The 21,041-nt window shown below is 43.2% G+C and overlaps 1 protein-coding gene across 1 annotated transcript in view; it reads right to left on the reverse strand.

Annotated features, from left to right (window-relative positions):
• The window catches only part of LOC145344214 (tryptophan 5-hydroxylase 1-like), a 44,893-nt gene that overhangs the window by 12,244 nt on the left and 11,608 nt on the right, over positions 1-21,041 (reverse strand). Inside the window, exons 3-11 of the mRNA XM_080191189.1 lie at positions 20,066-20,206; positions 18,953-19,136; positions 16,081-16,181; positions 13,810-13,877; positions 12,787-12,983; positions 12,418-12,553; positions 9,833-9,959; positions 6,700-6,795; positions 6,471-6,604 (exon numbers count right to left, since the gene is read on the reverse strand). Of these exons, the coding sequence (XP_080047315.1) occupies positions 6,471-6,604; positions 6,700-6,795; positions 9,833-9,959; positions 12,418-12,553; positions 12,787-12,983; positions 13,810-13,877; positions 16,081-16,181; positions 18,953-19,136; positions 20,066-20,206 (1,184 nt within the window). The remainder of the gene's footprint in view (positions 1-6,470; positions 6,605-6,699; positions 6,796-9,832; positions 9,960-12,417; positions 12,554-12,786; positions 12,984-13,809; positions 13,878-16,080; positions 16,182-18,952; positions 19,137-20,065; positions 20,207-21,041) is intronic.

Consider the following 21,041-nt stretch of genomic DNA (forward strand, 5'->3'; position numbering starts at 1 on the left):
CCGCCCCCACGTCTGCATGGATTTCCTCCAGGTGCTCAAATTTCCTTCCATAGTCCAAAAATGTGCTGGTTAAGTGCATTGGCCATGCTAAATTCTCCCTCAGTGTACCCAAACAGGTGCCAGAAAGTGGCAACTAGGGGATTTTCACAGTAACTTAATTGCAGTGTTAATGTAGGCCTACTTGTGACACTAATAAATAAAAACAAAATTTATTGCCCATCCCTAACTGCCCTACCAGAGGGCATTTAACAGTCACATTGCTGTGGCTCAGGAGACACATGTAGGCCAGACCAGGTATGAAAGGGGAAGGCAGATAAGTAGAAAGTAATATTCATGTTACACAAATACCAACGATCAGAAGCTGAACTGGACCAGCAGTATAAATACTGTCGTAGGTCAGAATCTGGAAAACTAGTCACAAGTAACTCATCTCCTGTCCACTATCTAAAAGACGTACGTCAGGAGTGTGATGGAATACTTTCCGCTTGCCTGGATGAGAGTGGCTCCAACAACACTCAAGAAGCTCAACACCAATCCAGAACAATTTGATCAGTACCACGCTCACTTCCTTAAACATTAATGCCCTCCACCACCAGCACATTGTAGTACCAGTGTGTACCATCGACAAGATGCTCTGGCTCAACTCACCAAGGGTCCTTCAACAGAAGCCTCCAAACCCATAACAACAACCCCCTAGAAGAACATAAGCAACAGGCACACGGGATATCCACCACCAAGATGTTCCCTTCCAAAACTCACGCCATCCTGACTTGAAACTATATTGCCATTCCTTCACTGTAACTGGGTCAAAATCCTGCAATTCCCTCACAAATAGTGATATGGGGTGACCTACACCACACGGGCTGCAATAGTTGAAGAGAGCAGCTCACTATCACCTCGACTGGGAAATAGAATGGGCAACAAATGCTGACTTCGCCAGCAACCTTCACACCCCATGAACAAAAGAAAAGGGTCTGTTCATTGAGTAATTTGGAATAAATCTATTCCATCTATTTATAAATCTGAGTTGATCTTTTTCTTAAGACTGTGAGAAACTACAAAGGTTGCAGTGTAGAACAAAGTCCAGTCCATCATGCAAACCAGCCTCCCATCCATTGACTCTATCTACACTTCCTGCTGCCTTGTAAAAGCAGCCAGCAAAATCAAGGATCCCACGCAGCCCGGACATTCTCTCTTCCACCTTCTTCCGTCAGGAAAAAGATTCAAAAATCTGAGATCATATACCAACTGAGTCAAAAACAGCTTCTTCCCTGCTGCTGCCAGACCTTTGAATGGACCTACCTCATATTAAGTTGATTTTTCTTGCATCCTAGATATAACTATAACATACAATCTGCACCCTGTCCTTTCCTTCTCCCCTATGTAACCAATGAATGGTGGGTTTTGGCCGTATAGTGCAAGAAACAATACTTTTCACTGTTTCCCAGTACATGTGGCAATAACAAATCAGATCAAATCAAAATATTCTGCTAAGGTTCTCACAATGGATAATCCAGCTTTTTTAAATTCTTTATTTGCAAATCAAACACATTTGAAGGCAATCAAGAGAAAAATGGGCAGGCTGTACGATGGATTGTTTAAAGTTTATTTATTAGTGTCACAAGGCTTACCACTGTAATGAAGTTACTGTGAAAATCCCCCAGTCGCCGCACCCCAGCACCTGTGCGGGTACACTGAGGGTGAATGTACCATGGTCAATGCACCTAACCAACATGTCTGTGTGGAGTTTGCATGTTCTCCATGAGTCTGTATGGCTTTCCTGTTCTGGTTTCCTCCCACAGTCCAATGATGTAGGGATGGCACAGTGGCAGGTACTGCTGCTTCACAGTGCCAGGGACCCGGGTTCAATTCCAGCCTCAGGTCACTGTCTGTGTGGAGTTTGCACATTCTCCCTGTGTCTGCGTGGGTTTCCTCCACGTGCTCCAGTTTCCTCCCACAACCCAAAGATGTGCAGGTTAGGTGGATTGGCCATTCTAAATTGACCTTTGTGTCAGAGGCATTAGCAGAGTGGGGTTACCAGAATAGAGACTGGATGGTATTGTGGTCAATGCAGACTCAATGGGCTGAATGGCTTCCTTCTGCACTGTAGGGATTCAATGATTCTATGATGTGCAGGTTAGGTGGATTAGCAATATTAAATTGCCGCTTAGTATCCCAACCTGTGTAGGTTAGGGGGATTAGCAGGTAAACATGTGGGGTTACTGGGAATTGGGCCTGGGTAAGATCAATTTTAATAAAAAGTGGATCAGTACAGGCCAAATGACCTCCTTCTGTACTGCAGGGATTCTATGAAGATGCCTACCTTTTAAACGGGGCCAGCCAGTTTGAGTGTGTGGGGTGAGCACTTGCTACTCACACCGTTATCCTGTGCTGAAAAGAACTGCCAACCAGGAATTCTGGAATTGCGTCCCACTTGCCATTTTTAAGTTTTGTTTTAGATTCTTTCCTGGGGTGTGCGTGTCACTGGGTGGGCCAACATTTATTGTCCATTTCTGAGGGCAGTTAAGAATCAAACATATTGTTGTAGGTCTGGTGAATCAGATGTGTTTTTATGACAATTGACAATGCTTTTGTGGTCATCATTAGACTTTTAATTCCAGATTTTTTTTTATTGAATTCAAATTTCACTATCTGCCTTGGATGGGATTCGAATCCAGGTGCCAAGAGCATTAGCCTGGGTGTCTGGGATTAATAGACTACTGACAATATCACTACACCACTGGCTCCAAAGACATCCCATCTCCACCAAAATCACAATTCTCCTCATGTGAAGTTCTCCAATGAATTCTGAAGATAAACTTCACAAAGTCTGCGACAAATGGTTAAACTGCTTTTTAAGGCTCAGTGAAGTGAGCATTTGGAGAAAAAGCCAAAACAGCTTTCCCTCATATTATTCAACCTCAATCTGCTCCTTAAAAAATAAGAAAATAATGAACCACAATGTCCGTCCCTTTCATGGGCTGACTCCTTTGCTACCACTAATCTTTTGCCTTCTTGGCAATTTCGAACTGGAAAGACTGACCTCCTGAACTTTAGCTTCTAGCTCTGCGCTCCTTGTCTGCACCTCAGTTTGTTGTTTAACATCTGACTGCATTTGTTTCCCTTTGTCCTTCTCTTTGAATTCCCACCAGGGGACTGTTGGTGACACTCACTTCATTCCTGTTCAATTATTCAGGTCTTTCAGCAAAATAAAACTAGCTACATCACTTCCACCCGCTGAGGGCTGCAAGTTTAAAGAGACATGCCTTGGATTCCAAAAAGAATCCTGGTAAGGGTGAGATGAGACAATAAGCCCTCGCTGTATCTTTTATAAACTAGATCAAGAATGGAATTGGGGTGGACGAGGCTCGCAGAACGGAATTGTCCATTGGCCGCGAGTGGGATTTTACAACCTCGCTCAGGCAAGGCTCGTAAAATCCTGCCCGTAGTCTCTGATTTTTCTTTAAAAAACCTGTGCAAGTCCACTTTGCCTCCAAATACTATGGGAGATCTTCCTATTCCCATCTGCGGGATCTTCCAGTCCTGCCGAGGGAGAGCCACCCCCGCCCCCCCCCCCCCGCGCCCCCCCCTCCCCCGCCCGCCCCCCCCTCCCCCGCCCCCCCCTCCCCCCACACTCCACTGCGGGTTCCCCAGCAATGCAGAGTACAGACAATGGGAAATGCCACTGACAGCAGCGGGACTGGAAAATCCTGCCACCAGCCAATGGCGGGCCACCTCTGGCACTGCAAAGCAAGCCATGGAGTGGGGGAGGGGGGTGGCAGCGGTGTAAAAAACATCAGCATAATTCAGTGCAAAATCATTCCAGTGATGGGGACATGATCCAAAATCTCAAAACATAACCAACAACGAATACTTTGCTTTTAGTACATTGGCCTTTATAAATCAAAGTATTGAGTTGGAATGTTATGGTGAGGTTGTATGAGACGTTGGTGAGGCCGAATTTAGAGTATTGTGTGCGGTTTTGGTCACCTAATTACAGGAAGGATATTAATAAGGCTGAAAGAGTGCAGAGAAGGTTTACAAGGATGTTGCTGGGACTTGAGAAACCGCGTTACAGAGTAAGGTTGAATAGGTTAAGACTTTATTCCCTGGAGCACAGAAAAATGAGGTGTATTTGATAGAGGTGTATAAAATTATGATGGGTATAGATAGAATGAATGCAAGCTGGCTTTTTCCACTGAGGCTAGGGGAGAAAAAAAACTACAGGACGTGGGTTAAGGGTGAAGGGGGAAAAGTTTAAAGGGAATATTAGGGGGGGCTTCTTCACACAGAGTGGTGGGAGTGTGGAATGAGCTGTCAGATGAAGTGGTAAATGCGGACTCACTTTTAACATTTAGGAAAAACTTGGATAGGTGCATGGATGAGAGGGGTGTGGAGGGATAGGGTCCAGGTGCAGGTCAGTGGGACTAGGCAGAAAAATGGTTCGGCACAGACAAAAAGGGCCAAAAGGCCTGTTTCTGTGCTGTAGTGTTCTATGGTTTTTTGGTTCTAAAACATGGTGCACTCTTCCTGTTCACCAGAATTAGCATTCAATGAATGAGCTGTCCCCTAAGATACCTGTATCTTCCCAGTCACAACTCCCCAAGCAGTTATTACTTTGCCCCTGGCTGGATAGTGACAGTCAATGTTGGTGCATTTCTACCATTTGCTGTTTTTCATTTCATTGCTTCTCCTTTATAGTGATAATTGGCAGCTTCTGAAACACCCCAGAGGGAGCTCTCGCACCATTTCCCATCTTTACACAGTCTGCTGAGTAGCCAGAATGTGGTTCACTTGCATCACTCTATTTTCACAAAAATATATACAATTGTAATTTTAATTCTTTCACACGAAAATGCTTGCCAATCTTGGAATGTCATTCTCACCACGATGAGATTGTGCCAGGTAATTTTCGGTCCAATTATCTCAGAATAGAATAGAATTGTAGAATACCACCAGTGCAGGAGGAGGCCATTCAGTCCACCAAGCCTGCACCGACAACCATCCCATCCAGGCCCTATCCCCATAACGTTACATATTTACCCTACTAATCCCCCTGAAGGGGCAATTTAGCATGGCCAATCAACCCATCCTGCATATTTTTGGACTGTGGGAGGAAACCGGAGCACCCAGAAGAAACCCACGCAGACACGGGGAGGATGTGCGAACTCCACACAGACATTGACCCAAGTTGGGAATCAAATTCCTGGCCCCTGGTGCTGTGATGCAGCAGTGCTAACCACTGTGCCACTGTGCCGCCCATTGGAGATTGTGTTGGGTGCTTGTAAACGAGCGAGGGCTAATGGCTTTTGAAACTCTTGTTTTGTGTGAAGATATGTCATTTTTAAGTGTGACAAAGAAAAATGGAAAGGGGCAAACTCAAATTGTGTCCCATTTACTGCCAAGGATGACTTGATTATCTACCCTCAGAATAGCTAACAGATTCGAGAAACAAACAGATCTTATAAGAACATAAGAAATAGGAGCAGGAGTAGGCCATCTAGCCCTTCAAGCCTGCCCCACCATTCAATAAGATCACGGCTGATCTGAAATGGATCAGTTCCACTCTCCCGCTTTCTCCCCATAACCCTTAATTCCCTTGTCTATCAGAAGCCTTAATTCCTTTGTCTACCTTAGCCAGAAGTTACTCATAGGTCTTCAGTGCACACTTATTAAGGGCAGCCACTCAAATCAGGCAATTGGTGCAAAGCATTTTTCACTATTATCATACTCATTTGCAAAGGAACAGCTTACAACATGTTAAGTGAACTGGCTATCTTAGTGGTGAATCTAATGGTAGTTACCATGGCTGTGATCTTGCAGCCACAATTTACCTACTATTTAACTTTCATGTTTGTCACACCAATATTGTCTCTCAGATTTCTAAAGTAGTCGCTTGGTCATTTTGGACCAACTTTATCACCCAATCCTTATAGTAGGCAAACAATGTTAACAATAAAGTAACCAGCATTTTGGGGTCAATGTTAGCAGACAAATCTTCAACAGGTTCAATTGGTATTCCTGCTATTGCTAGTCGAACGCAGTCATTGGTTAGTTTATCTTAAACCTCTAAAGTTAAAGTTTATTTAGTAGTCACAGGTAGGCTTACTTTCACACTACAATGAAGTTACTATGAAAATCCCCTAGTCATCACACTCTGGCAGCTATTGGGGCACACTGAGGGAGAATTTAGCATGGCCAATGCATCCAACCAGCACATCTTTGGACTGTGGGAAAAAAAACAGAGGAAACCTATGTAGACACAGGGAGAATGTGCAAACTCCACGCAGACAGTGACTCAAGCCGGGAATCGAATCCCAGGTCCCTGGCACTGCAAGGCAGCAGTGCTAACCACTGTGCCACCGAGAACCTCCACTGATATCAAAAAGGAACTAACATGCAAACGTGGTGTTTAGCAAACCTCTGCCAACGGTCAGCTCTAGAATTTCAGAAGGAAACAAATGACTTGCCTCATTTTAGCTTTGGCCTCCTCAAAACTTTCCGACAAGAAATAGGCTTCCTGGAAGGTGGTGATGAGACATTCCTGTGTGCAGGTCGTCTTTGGGTCAAACGGTTTGACGATCGCTTTGTCCGACAGCGCGTGCTGTGAGAGACAAATACAAGTAAAACGGTGATCTCTCGATTATGAACTACGCGCAGGCAGGCAGAAAAACATCCAAAAAATGAACCATTTCTTGCCTTTAGTTCTCCGATCGAAGACAGAAGTCCTGCACCGTAAGCACGCAGTTGTCCGTCCTGCTTACAGAGCCCAAACTCCACTGTGAAAAAGTAGCACTGCGGGGTGACATAAGTGACACTTTAAATTATAGATTACTGGGACTGCTTATAGTTCCTGTTAAGTCAGCAAAAGAATGACTCCAAATGCGCTTCACACACCTAATAAATAATTTGCTGGGTCATTTTTTTTGTTGTATTCTATGACATATGAGAAAGAAATAGTTTGAAATGAAGGCTCTTGTGGTAATTTAAGCAACTGGACATTGTGGAGTACATCATCCATCCCAGTGCTAGGTAACAGTAACTGTGGCAACCATATTCTCTCTGGCATCAACCAGCTATGAATCATCAGGACTGAGTCTGTTGATCACTAACCGCGATAATTACCCATTTCTTTTCTTTAAAGGAAAAAACCAAACAGGTTCGCAAATGCACAGAAATTAGTCCTAAACATCATGAGAAAGTCGGGCACAGATTAAAAATGCTGTTCTAAAGAGATTTTGTTAAACCAATTTATTTAGTCACTAAAGTTACCACTCATTTTGGATTGTAAATGTTAAAAATGGCAACGTACCACAATTGTATGAGTTGCCCTCAGTTCATAGAAAGGTGCCATTCTGTCCATCAATTCCTAACCAGCCCTTTTAAAGAGCAATCCAGTTAGTCCCACTTCCCCACTTTCTCCTCACATCTCGTAGTTTTTTTCTACTTCAAGTACTTCTCAAATTTCCTTTGGGAGGCAACTGTTAAATCATTCTCCACCATCCCATATGGCAGAGCGTGCCAAATCCTAACCATTTGTGTGGGATGATTTTTCTATGTATCTGCTCTGGTTCTCCTGCCAATTGCTTCAGACCTGTGCCCTCTGGCTGCTGGTCCCCTTTATTTACTCTGTCCAAACCCTTCACCATAGTAAAGTCCTCCACCAAATCTCCTTATCATCCCAGCTTCTTCGGTCCCTCCACGTAACTGTAATCCCTCATTCTTGGAACCATTCTCGTAAATCTGTCCTACGCCCTCTCCAAAGCCTCAGACATTCTTAGAATTGTAGAATCCCTACAGTGCAGAAGGAAGGTATCTGGCCCATCGAGTCTACACCAACAACAATCCCACCCAGGCCCTACCCCCATAACCCCAAGTATTTACCCCAGTAATGCCCCTCTCCTTAAACCTCTCTTCCTCAAAGGCAATGCTCAGAATTGGACACAGTACTCCAGTGCGCACTGTGATTTTTCAAATAGAGAGCTAGCAGACAGAATTGTTGAGTCAGTGATTGCATCCACTCCGTAGAAGTATTCCAGAACAATCTGCCAGACAAGTCCAAGATGCACAGCATCAATCAAGATTGCCTAACCCAGCAAAATCAGAAGACATATACCGCGGCATGGTAGTGCAGTGGTTAGCACTGTTGCCTCATAGCACTGCGGACCCGGGTTCAATTCCCAGCTTGGGTCACTGTTGATACAGAGTCTGCACATTGTCTGTGTGGGTTTCCTCTGGATGCTCTGGTTTCCTCCCGTATTCCGAAAGATGTGCTGGCCATGCTAAATTCTCCCTTGGTGTACCCAAACAGGTGCCGGAGTGTGGCGATAAAGGGATTTTTCACAGTAACTTCATTGCAATGTTAATGTAAGCCTACTTGAGACACTAATAAACTTTAGATCCACATGTTGACTTTGTTGAACTTGAGGATAGTTTCCAAATTGATCAAGTATATTTTGTGCAACGCACATGCCAGCATCTCCACGAAGAAATGGCAGAAGATTCTACACTAAGGACATTGTGGAAAATCATCATCAACTGACAGCCAGATGCAATTCAGCATCTGTTCAGCAGCCTGCAAACACAGAAGACCATTTTGGCTTTATCAGGACGAGCTGGGAACCACCTGGGGAGTCATTTATAAAGGCAGGCAGGTCATCAAACAGGAATTTTTACTACCTGATGTTCTCCTACTACTTCATCACTCACACGTGGGCACAGATCAGACGAGAAAATGTGCAAGAGAGCCAGTCCATTGGCTGGGTACGAGCAGTTATATTGAACTCGTCATCAAGAAGATGTGTGGAGAGCATAAATTGTGCTGGAGCACTGGAGGGGATGCAGAGGAGATTCACCAGGGTGCTACGTGGGATGGAACATTTAAGTTATAAAGAGAGGTTGGATAGGCTTGGATTGTTTTCTCTGGAACAGAGAAGACTGAGGGGTGACCTGATTGAAGTGTTGAAGCTTATGAAGGGCATGGACAGGAAGGATAGGGAGCAGCTGTTCCCCTTAGTTGAAGGGTCAGTTACAAGGGGACACAGGTTAAAAGTGAGGGGTGGGAGGTTTAGGGGGGGATTTGAGGGAAAACTTTTTTACCCAAAGGGTGGTGATGGTCTGGAATGCGCTGCCTGGGAGGGTGGTGGAGGCGGGATGCCTCACCCCCTTTAAAAAGTACCTCGATGTGTACTTGGCATGCCATAACATTCAAGTCTATGGGCCAAGTACTGGAAAGTGGGATTAGGTGGGCAGGTCAGGGTCTTTCATGTGTTGGTGCAGACTCAATGGGCCAAGGAGCCTCTTCTGCACTGTAGGATTTTGTGATTCTGGTCTATGGCAAGTCAAATAAAATACCATGGATTCCACAAGAAGTTCCCACCCACCCTCAGCCCAAAATTGTATCCAACCTCTTTCGTAGCTCCAACTTCATCATCACCATTGAATAGTTTACCAAGGAGCCCATTATCTGATAATTACACAGTATGTCAAGGACAACTGTGGCACATACAGGACAGGTGGCACAGGAATGGAGGCATGTCCACATTACAAACAGGACAAATTCAATTCAAAGCAGATAAATGGTAGCCAACAAATGCTGCTGAACTGACTTGAGGGAGGAGCTGAAAGTCAGTGACAATAAACTCAGCACTTGCTCTACCCAAGTCAAACAATCAACAGATCAAACAGAATGTGGAACAAGGAGTCTCAGCCTTGGCGAACTGGGAATAAAATGTGCTCGAGATGGCACAGGCTCTGAACAAATAGACGTGTGAACATGTGTCAAACTGCTCAATATTTGTAAGAATGTCTAGACGGGGAGGAGGCAACTTACCGTGGCTAACTTCTGAACATCTTCATCAGCCGCGGCAAGAGAGACAAGGCCGAGCTCTTGTGAAAATTGTGCAAAACTCGGATCTGCCAGAAGGGGCACATGTCCCAGTAGCTCATGGCATGTATCCCTGAAAAATACAGATTGGAAAGAGAATTATATTGTGTGCATCAGTAACAATGTCTAGAAGCTAAATTAACCTGTACTCATAGGCATCACCAAGTAAACACACACAGAATACGTAAAAATAAATGCTGGCCAGCCAGCGACACCCACGTCCCACAAATGAATTAAAAAAACCCATAGTGACATATCCAGGAAGCAAAGAAATACTATGCTCAGTAATAACTTTATAAACAAGGTTAGTTTGTGTGGTTTTCGTTTCCTACACAGCTTTGTAGGTGGAAATAGCCAAAAGACAGAACACATACTAATCCTTTGGCTTCCGGGCCTTTCAGGGAGTATTAACCCGTTTGGAGCAGGGAAGCCCCAGGATGGTAATGGAAAGTTGAAGAAGCTTACTCTCTGCTGCTTTAACTCGACGCTACTGCACCGATATCACTGACAGGCTGTCTACCCAGACTGACGGGGGAGTAATGTTGGAGAGGTGGCCGCAGGGTAAGGTAAGTTTAAGTCCATTCAACCCCTTATCCCAGTAAGGAGAAAGTAGGGGTCAAAACAGGGTTTGAGAGGCTCAGCAGGGTGGGTGCAGGTGCCATGGGGAGATTGTAAGCTATAGTGGGTGGTTGGGGCAGGGGGTTGAAATCAAAGGTTGGGGGGGTGGAAAGAAGGGTCAGGAAGGGTCAGTCATGGGGTGAGGACAGTTGGGGGAGTTGAAGGCTGGATTCAACAAGTGAGTGGAATGGTAGCAACCACTTCAATCTGCTCCAGTTGGAAAAGTAGAAAACAGCACGGAGGCATCCTTGATCAAAGCATTGGCAATTCCCAGATAATGTCACTCCCTGGGTCAAAGGTCTAACAGATGCCTGCATCACTCGATCCATGTGGACAGAAACCATTACATTCCTGACTTGTGCCTTGTAGATGTTAGGCAGGCTTTAGGGTGTCAGGAGGTGAATTACTCACCACCGGATTCCCAGCCTCTGACCTGCTGTAAAAGCCACAGCATTTATATGGCTGCTCCAGTTCAGTTTCTGGTCAATGGTAATCCCCAGGAGGTTGATAGTGGGAGATTCAGTGACGGTAATGCCATTATGTAAAAAGGTCAAAAGCAGAGATAAAATAGTCAGATGGGACATGTATTTCTTTTGTACTTTGATAGGATTATTTGGGTCATACTATGTCATTCTGCATCTGTACTATAATTGCAGTGTCAGCATAAATTGGTTTTGCCACATTTACAATGCAGCCAGAGGTTCTAAGTCGAGTATCAGGGCTTAATTTAACTCAGAAGGAGCAATCCACGTTGCAATTTTGCAAAGTTAAAACATTTATACACTAACTCTCCAAAGGTAATGTAAATGCAACCATAGAATCCCTACAATGCAGAAAAAGACCATTCGGCCCATCAAGCCTGCACTGACATCAATCCCACCCAGGCCCTATCCCAGTAACCTTATGTATTTTTCTTGTTGGTTCCCCTGACATTAAAGTCAATTTAGCATGTCCAATCCTGCACACCTTTGGAGTGTGGGAGGAAACTGGAGCACCCAGAGGAAACCCATGCAAATATTAGGAAAATATGCACACTCCACACAAACAGTAACCTAAGGCTGGAATTGAATCCCCCTCACCCCAATGAAGTTATACTGGCCCAGGATTCACAAATGCAGTTGCAATGAGACAATCATTGCCCCCTGGATAAATTAGCCCCTTCTGCGTTTCACAGGGCTGTCATTTCCTCCCTAAATTAAACAATACTTCTCTTTATTCTTTGATCACAAATGTAATAATCATAGAATCTACAGAGTGCAGAAGGAGGCCATTCAGCCCATTGAGTCTACATGGGTCACAGTCCCACCCAGACCCTATCTCCTTAACCACATGCATTTAACCTGCTGGTCCCCCTGACACTAAGGGGCATTTTAGTGTAGCCAATCCACCTATCTTTGGAGTTGGGGAGGAAACAGGAACACCCAGGGGAAACCTACAGGGAGAACGTGCAAACTCCACACAGACAGTGACCCGAGGCTGGAATTGAACCTAGGGTCCCTCGCGCTGCGAGCTAGCAGTGCTAATTACTGTGCTACTGTGCCTGAGTAAGTAGCGGAATCTCTTCAGCTGCCTATAGGAACTGGAAAACCAATTTTAAAAATACTTGTTCAGCATAAGGACAGCGTGACAGGAATACCCTTGGGATGTAAATAAAAACTAACAGTCAAAGTTTTACACTGGAGACAGACAAAATTCCACCCCCTGGGGTTCCATCAAACTAGAGTCAGATTATTTTGTACAAAATAATTTTAATATTGATGTTGCATGACGGTAATATGACTAAAATATTAATTCATTATAAAGTCTTGGAGAAGCATTAGCTCACAGGATAGCTACTAAGTAAATCTAAAAACAGTTATAGAACAATTTAGTACATTGAAGAATCGGTTAGAATCTGGAAAAGAGAAACTTACGGTTCTGGTGTGTAAAAGGGATCTGAACTGTGGCGCACGTACTGAGTGCAATGGAAAACTCGAAAAGCTAAGCCAGCTAAAAAATCCCTTGGGGACAAATACCCAGCCACTGGTCGAACCACAAAGCCAGATCGTTCTAAAACATAGAACAAAAGGATTTCTACTTAAATTCGGCCCATTCATTGAGGAGAAACGCGCGTAGAAGTAAAAGACTGTCAAATCCCAGTTTTAAAAAAATCATTTACACCAGCATCCAGGGTTCCATTTTAACGTGTACAAGGCCAGTTGGGGCAAGTTTTACTGGTACCCTTCATTTCCAAGTTTTGCCTGCTTTTTCTTTAAGTCTGCAAAGCAAGCCATCTCAACTACCTTTCAAAAATGTAGAAACATCTTCCAGTTGTGGGATATTATCTTCTCTGTAGCCGCAATGTTTTGTCAGAAGAGGAAAGTTCTTAAGATACTCTTGACATGCGTGAGTTGGGTACAGTTTTGTCAGTTCTCTGAACACAGTTCCCCAGGTCCTCACTTCTTCTTCTGTGTATTCAACTCTGGGGATGGGTTGACCACTAGAGGGCAACAATAGAACATGTTACTGAACAATGGGGTTCGCCTCTGCTGGATTACAACTTCATTTCCAGTTTTACATCATTTGAATCATAGAACAGTGCAAAAGGAGGCTATTCGGCCCATCGAGTCTGTGCCGACCATAATCTTCATGGTGGCACAGTGGTTACGCTGCTGCCTCACAGTGTCAGGGGCCTGGGTTCAATTCTGGCCTCAGGTCACAGGGAGTTAGTACGTTCTCCCTGTGTCTGCGTGGGTTTGCTCCGGTTTCCTGCGCAGGTTAGGTTATGCTAAATCGACTCTAGTGTCAGGAGGATTAGCAAGGTAAATATGTGCAGGTACGGGAGTAGGGCCAGGGTGGGACTGTAGTCAGTGCAGACTTGATGGGCCAAATGGCCTCCTTCCGCAATGTAGGAATTTTATGATTCCATAATCCCAGCCAGGCCCTATTCTGGTAACACTGCAAATTTATCCTTCTAATCTCCCTGACACTAATGGGCAATTTAGCATGGCCAATCAATCTTGTATCAATTTAGCATGGCCAATCAACCTAACCTGCATATCTCTGGACCGTGGGAGGTAACAGGGGCCACCCAGAGGAAACCCACGCAGACACAGGGAGAATGTGCAAACTCCACACAGACAATGACCCAAGACCTTTAAGCAGGAGACTCGTAGCTTCAAATGGTAAACTAAATGATGTTTAAGTTGAGATAACAAGGTGTATATAAACTTGCATCTATCTGAAAAAAGCTGATTTAAAATAATTTAAAACAAATTTAAAATAAAAAAAATCAGTGAAATTCTCTTGCTACCTGCCACACGTACATTTTGTAATTCATGGCGACGTCCACAAAGTACTTCCTTCGCTTTCTGTACACATTGTCCTTAAAGCCCTGCGAACAGAGGGAGATTAAGGCCAAATTTTCACTGCAACAGGAGCAGCAATGCAACCCAAAACCCGCTTCACACTGACATTACAGCTGCAGTGTAAGTTCAACCTAAGACACATCACTTTAAGGATTATCACACAACATAGTATTGTTATCAGAGCAGGCAGCATGCCCATATAAAAGGAAACACCTGAAGTGCCGGTTTACATCAATCAAGTAAACTGTTAAAGGAACATTCCAATCATTCATGCACTCATTGAGAAAGTCCAAATCATGTGAAGTTCAGAGAGTACAAACATTAAGATTTCCTCAGGTTCAAATTCTCAGGTTTTCCTCTATGTCTTTTTCGCACCAAGTTGATGTACGGTCTTGTCGAAATGGATATCAGAAATCAGAGCATTCGCTGCACCCAATTTTCAACCAGTGACCAAAGCTTATATGCAACTAGTGTTCAAATTTATGTTTCCTTCTGACAGGCAGGTCCCCACCCCTAGCACAACATCAGAAAAATTCCTGCTTATAAAGTAACTTTATCTCATTTGTGATTACAAGGACTTAGGCAGGAGGTTCCCGATCTCTTAGCAAAACTGCAGTGGAAGATTGGCAGAAATCACAGTAAAATCTGCCAATGTTATAGTTAAAACCTATGACAAGAGTACAGCACAGAAGATGGCTTAGCCCATTCTGCCAGCACTCAAAGTACTAGTGACTAGCCTCAATCCCCTGCTCTTTCCCCATAGCCCGGCAAACACTGAGGACATCTGTTTACATTCATTTTTAAAACGTCATTTTTTTTCTCCTTCTTTAGAAACCAGCGCCCACCACCATGGTCTATGGAATTCTCTGTCCAGTGAAGCAGTTGGGGGTGCCTCATTTTAAGGCAAGGATAACTAGATTTTTGAACAGTAAAGTAATGAGCGGTTATGGTGAGCGGGTAGGTAAGTGGAGCTGAGTCCATGAAAAGATCAGCCACGATCTTATTGAATGGCGGAGCAGGCTCAAGGGGCCAGATGGCCCATTCCTGCTCCTAGTTCTTGTGTTCTTATGTTCACATCTATTTTAATTATTCACCTGGAAAGGTCGGCATGCATTTGTTTCAAGTCTTTTAATCAATGTTTAATGTTGATTTCCTAAGAACAAATTTTTTTAAAAAGCCGTTTTAATTTATTTGTATAAATTGGGCCTCCCTCCCCATCTCTAATTGCCCTTGAGAAGGTTGCGGAGACAACTGGGTGACTTGCTAGACACTTTCAGAGGGCAGTTAAGTGTCAGCCACAATGCTGTAGGTTTGGAATTACATATAGGCCAGACCAGGTAAGGACAATGGCTTCCTTCCCTAAAGCATATTCATGAAACTAATGGACTTTTAACAAAAACCTGGTCATTACATGGGTCATCACCGTTGGTGGTGGATTATTGTTCCAGATTTATTTAATTAGCTGAATTTAAATTCCCCACCTGTCATTGTGGTAGTTACATTTATGATTTACCAGGTTACTAGTCTAGACCTCCAGATTACTAATCCAGTAACATAACCACAATACCACACTGGGGTAGATTTCATTTTCAATCACTAACTAGAATAAGATAACCAGGTTTATTTTGCTAGTCCTTTATAAACTATTTTGGAGAACTTTTTATGTTTAAGTTTATTTATTAGTGTCACAAGTAAGGGCGACACAGTGGCAAGCACTGCTGCCTCACAGCGCCGGGGACACAAGTTCGATTCCCCACTTGGGGGGACTGTCTGTACAGAGTTTGAACATTCTTCCAGTGTCTGCAGCTCCAGTTTCTTCCCCCACTCCAAAAGTGTGCGTGTTAGGTTGGTTGGCCATGCTAAGTTGCTCCTTAGTGTTAGGGAGATTTGTAGAATAAATATCTAGGGTCATGGGGATAAGGCTGGGTGGAATTGTTGCCATTGCAGGCTCGATGGGCCAAATGGCCTACTTCTGCACTGCCAGTATTCTATGATTCTAAGTAGGCTTACATTAACACTGCAATGAAGTTACTGTGAAAACCCCCTAGTCGCCACATTTCGGTGCCTGTTCGGGTACACTGAGGAAGAATATAGCATGGCCAATGCACCTAATTAGCACCTCTCACCAGAATTACATTTAAAACAGCATCCCCACAAAGACCAGACTCTTGTGACAATCCATTCTGTAAAAACCCTCGATTTGAACTCTGATTCTTTGTTGGTACTCACTGGGTGATCTGCATCAAGATCTGAGCCATACATCAGGACTCTCTGGGAACTTTCATCGAGTTCAGACATCTTTCTTGGAAACCAAGGAATGCCACCATATTCTGGAGAATACACAGTAAAATGAAAATATAAACACAGATGAACAATCAGCACACTCTAAGTGATACTATCAGAATTAATTGAGCAACTTGTGAATTCTGCGATAGTTTTCCCCGTTGTCTATAGGATCCATACAGTGCAGAAGGAAGCCATTCGACCCATCAAGTCTGAACGAACCCTCTGAAACAGCACTCTATCTGGGCCCACTCCCCACAGTATCCCTATAACCCTTTACATTGATCCACTAAATCTGCACTTAAAAATTCACCAGGCGCTGATTCCAGCATGTATATTGGCACTGCACAAGGCTTTAACCTCCTCCACCATCCCCTGTTATTGGGGTCATGGAAGGTTCTCTCTCTCTTTTGCAAATTGCTGGTGGGCGTCAGATTTGCAGTGGTGCCTCCCGGGCACCTACTTCTACCAGAAATACAGTGACTTTCGTCACTTCTGAGTGGATTTTGTTATCCCTTCCTAGAAATGATCTCGGTGTGAGCTGTAGTCTCATTCATAAAGAGGCTTTCTTAACAGAATCATCATTTTTTCCCCATCAAATCTGTTAGCACGATATCTCCTTTCACGATATTAATTACAGCACTTTCCTGACTGTAGTTACAATGTAGCAGGAGGTGCATTTGCTGAACATGAGTACATGCAAACTCATGTTAAATATTAAATTTCAAGCTTGCATTAAAAGATTAAAAGTTTTTGGCTCTATCCATAGTGCACTGGATCTATTCTTGGGCAGGGGCCAATAAAGTATTCTCTTAACATAGCTTCATTCAATAATTGGAGGTTCTGATTAATTGTGGTGTATTATCTTGTGTATAGGTCTTGAGGTCCAATAACAACTGTATTAATGTTTACTTGATCAGCATTACCATTGGGCAATCCCGATAGGTAATGGACAATTTCCTCTCCATTATACAGGCATTTTTTAATGAAGGTTGCACAAGAATTTAGTGGAATCTGTCTGTAATGGCTGCTTTATGGAATAGGATGTCTTGCATGATGATACTGTACCTTTAAGAAATGTATTTATATTATGTTTCTTGTAGGAGGTATGTTTAAGATTCAGCTGTGTTTACATGGTGCCAATTTGTCTGCATCAGGCAGTTCACATGCTGAGAACGCAGGCTAATAATTGATCTTAGATTAAAACAAACACCTCATTAACTGAGTTAATGCATCTTTGTTTATTTTTGGTTTTTCCCCAGGGGTTTCAGAATAGGGTTTTGATAAGATGACTGATAAGAGACAGAGTCATGGAAGGAGCTAAGCCGACAAGGAAAAGGAAGCAACTTCTGCATGGCCCAGAAGAGGCAAATCTCTTCTTCAGCCACTGGAGTCAGGAATGCTGTTTGGTTGTACCAATTATCCAAGTTTCACTCTCTCTGGAGGTTGCTCTTTGAGTGTCAGAAAACCACTATCTCTCTCTCTCTCTCTCTCCCTCTCCAGAGGTGGTCAAAGGTCCCAGGGTTGTTAACAAGTAAAAATGCGAAAGTATGTGTTGTTTGCTAAATGATTTTTGAAGAGGAGTTTAAGTCTATAAGTGGATTTTGTGTGAATTGGAACTAATAGAGATAGATTAGCAATTGTATCTGGTCATGTTTAAGTATTTCAATCGGTAAAAGTTAAGCTAATTCATTTGTTATAGTAAATGGTATTGTTAAAATAAAGTGTGTTTTGATAAAACTTGTAGTGTGCCAGTAGAATCACACCTGGTGAAACATCTTATCCTCACACTATTGCCAAAAAAATACTTGGAGGCTAATCTAGCTTCATAATACACTTTGGGGTTTCGGTACTGGTCCCTAACACTTGTAAAATGGAGACACTGCAACTCTTACCTGATTGAAAGCATCCACATGTGGCAGTGCATTAGCATTGGAATTTAAGTAAGGCATCAAAATGATCCATGTGAGAATTAGGTCAGCAATAAGGGCAGTTTTCCTTTTTATTATTGAGTCTATAGTAAGGACGTGAGATGTGAATAATCACTGCAGATGATAAATGCCTTCTTCAGCCACTGGAATCAGGAGTGCTGTTTGGTTGCACTAATTAACCAAGTTACATCATTGTCAAAAATGTGCAAATGTTTCATGCGGTATTTCCCATTTCCAGCAGGCAGACTAAATAAATAACTTTGATCTTAAATGAACAATGTGTAAAGAGTGGAGACAGTTTGATGGTCATTACAATTTCAGAGGGCTGTGGAAGCCAGGTCATTGAGAGTCTTTAAGACAGAGATCAATAGGTTCTTGATTAACAAGGGGATCAGGGGTTATGGGGAAAAGGCAGAAGAATGGGGATGAGAAAAAGAAACAGCCATGATTGAATGGCGGAGGAGACTCGATGGGCCAAGTGACCTAATTCTGCTCCTGTGTCTTATGGTCTTATGGTCTAACTGCACCCCTTATAATCAGCTATACAATAAAGCATCTGACCCCTGATTTACAACATGGCGATGTCCCAATCTCGTTCCTTTTACGTAAAAGTCATGTAAAAGGTAGAAAATTCTGAAGAATAATTATTTTCTGCCAATACATTCAGTGACGGGTACAAACTGAGACAGCTGTTTTGTGGAAAGTTCTCAAATCCAGTAGTAGTCAAATCAAAACAACTTCCCTTGTACCAACACTTCAGAAAGCAGTTCCCTGAGGTGAAAAAGGCAAAATTCACACGAGTACCCAGCTGTTTTGACTCACTGTCTATGAAGGTGACAATGACCTTCATATGACCTACAATGCATGGACTGCAGAATGACCTTTACCTTCTTCCTCTGCCAAGTTGCTGACCAATGGATTCAAAGAAACAACACTTGAGTTGATTCGTAGCAACCGAACCAGTTCACTAAAATCTTCCTTGGTGCTGCTGCAATCCACAAATATCTCAACTTCCGAAGACCTCCTCATTGACTTCCTGGACTCTATATGAACTAGATTGATGTGCTTCTCCTGGTAAAACAGAACGTAATTCAAAGTTTCAAATTTGCCCAGGGTGGTGAAACGTGTATTGAGATGAAGTGGCATTAGAGATGTGGGGGGGGCGGGGGGGAGGGGTTGATTTTATCAGGGATAGAGAGATAATTCGTTTGTTCCGTCTTTATCTTTAAACTGACACTCCATGATTTTATTCAATCAATCTGAGTTAACAATGGGAAACCTAGGGGCAAACTGTGAAGCAGTGTTTCCTGATGAAAGGTGGACCTGAAACACTGACTCCGTTTTTCTCTCCACAGATGCTGCCTGTCTTTTTGAGCAGTTTCTAGTTTTATTTCAGATCTCCAGGATCTGCGGTATTCTGCTTTTGTGTTGGGAGCTTCTCCAGAGATGCAGGGAAAGGACATGCCAAAACTGTGAACAGTGCCATTAGTGGCAGGAGGGTAGAATTACATCACGGCGTTGTCACACGAGCAGATTCCAACATAAATGTTGGACGTAAACGTCAAAGAGGCAGCATGGTAGCACAGTGGTTAGTACTGCTGCTTCACAGTGACCCAATGGCTTGGGTCACTGTCTGTGTGGAGTCTGCACGTTCTCCCCATGTCTGCATGGGTTTCCTCCGGGTGCTCCGGTTTCGTCCCACACTCTGAAAGATGTGCTGATTAGGTGCATTGACCCAAACAGGTGCCAGACTGTGGCGATTAGGGGATTTTCACAGTAACTTCATTGCTGTGTTAATTTAAGCCTTACTTGTGACTGATAAATTAACTTTACTTTTAAATGTAGAGTTGGGAATTTAATACAGGAATTAAAATTTGACCAAAGAATCAGGGTTTGTAGACAGGATGAAAATGCAAACATAAGATGTTAAATCTTGGTACATTCAATTAATTATCAGTCGGTTAATATAATCTTTTCAGCGATAGCCTGTAGAATCTTACTTGAAAGATTTGAAGGGCTTGCACCAGTTCACCAACTTCATTTTTCAAGGCAAACTGAATTGTCGTCCTGCAAGTCTCATTCTTGCCATTTTCTTCGCTGACTTTCTTGTCATCATATTTAGTGGACCAGCCTTTGTTCACCTGCAAAAATGTTCCCATTAAAAATTAGTTGGAAGAATGTATTTATTTGCATAGTAATGACTGTGTATAATATGTGGTGAAAATGGAGAGGGTTCTACTTGTATTCTGTAACATTCAGTGGTCTGAATGTATTGAAGCTGATGGGGAAGTAGTTATGAAAATACGATTTGGAGCAGGGATAGGCCACTCTGCCCCTTGAGCCTGCTGTGCCATTCAATAAGCTCATTGGCTGATTAACTTCAACCACCATATTCCTGCCTACTCCTTAAAACCTTTCACCACCCTCCCCTTGTTAATCAAGAATCTATCCAGCTCTGCCTTAAAGACATTCAGAGACTTTGTTCCCACTGCCTTTTGAAGAACAGGGTTCCAGAGACTGACAACCCTCTGAGAGAAATACATTCTCCTCAGCTCTGTCTTAAATGAGGGACCGCTTATTTTTAAACAGTGGCCCCTAGTTCTAGATCCTCCGACAAGAAGAAACACCCTCTCCACGTCCATCCTGCCAAAACCCCTCAGAATCTTAAAGGTTCACATCAAGTCACCTTTCACTCTTCTAATATCTAATGGATACAAACCTAAACTGTCTACCCTTTCATCACCCTTTCATCATCTACACCCTAGCTATGACAGTAACATTCTGCACTGTCTCATTTCCTTCTCTATGAAGGGTATGTTTTGTCTGTATAGCGTGCAAGAAACAATAGTTTTCACTGTATGTTAATACATGTGACAATAATAAATCAAATCAAATCAAATTCAAATCATAAGACAACCTGACCATCCCCGATTTTAGTCTAGTAAACCTTTGCTGAACTCCTTATAACACATTTAC

The sequence above is a fragment of the Carcharhinus amblyrhynchos genome, chromosome 6 (genome assembly GCF_965287045.1).
Source record: "Carcharhinus amblyrhynchos chromosome 6, sCarAmb.v2.hapA, whole genome shotgun sequence".
Lineage (NCBI taxonomy): Eukaryota > Metazoa > Chordata > Chondrichthyes > Carcharhiniformes > Carcharhinidae > Carcharhinus > Carcharhinus amblyrhynchos.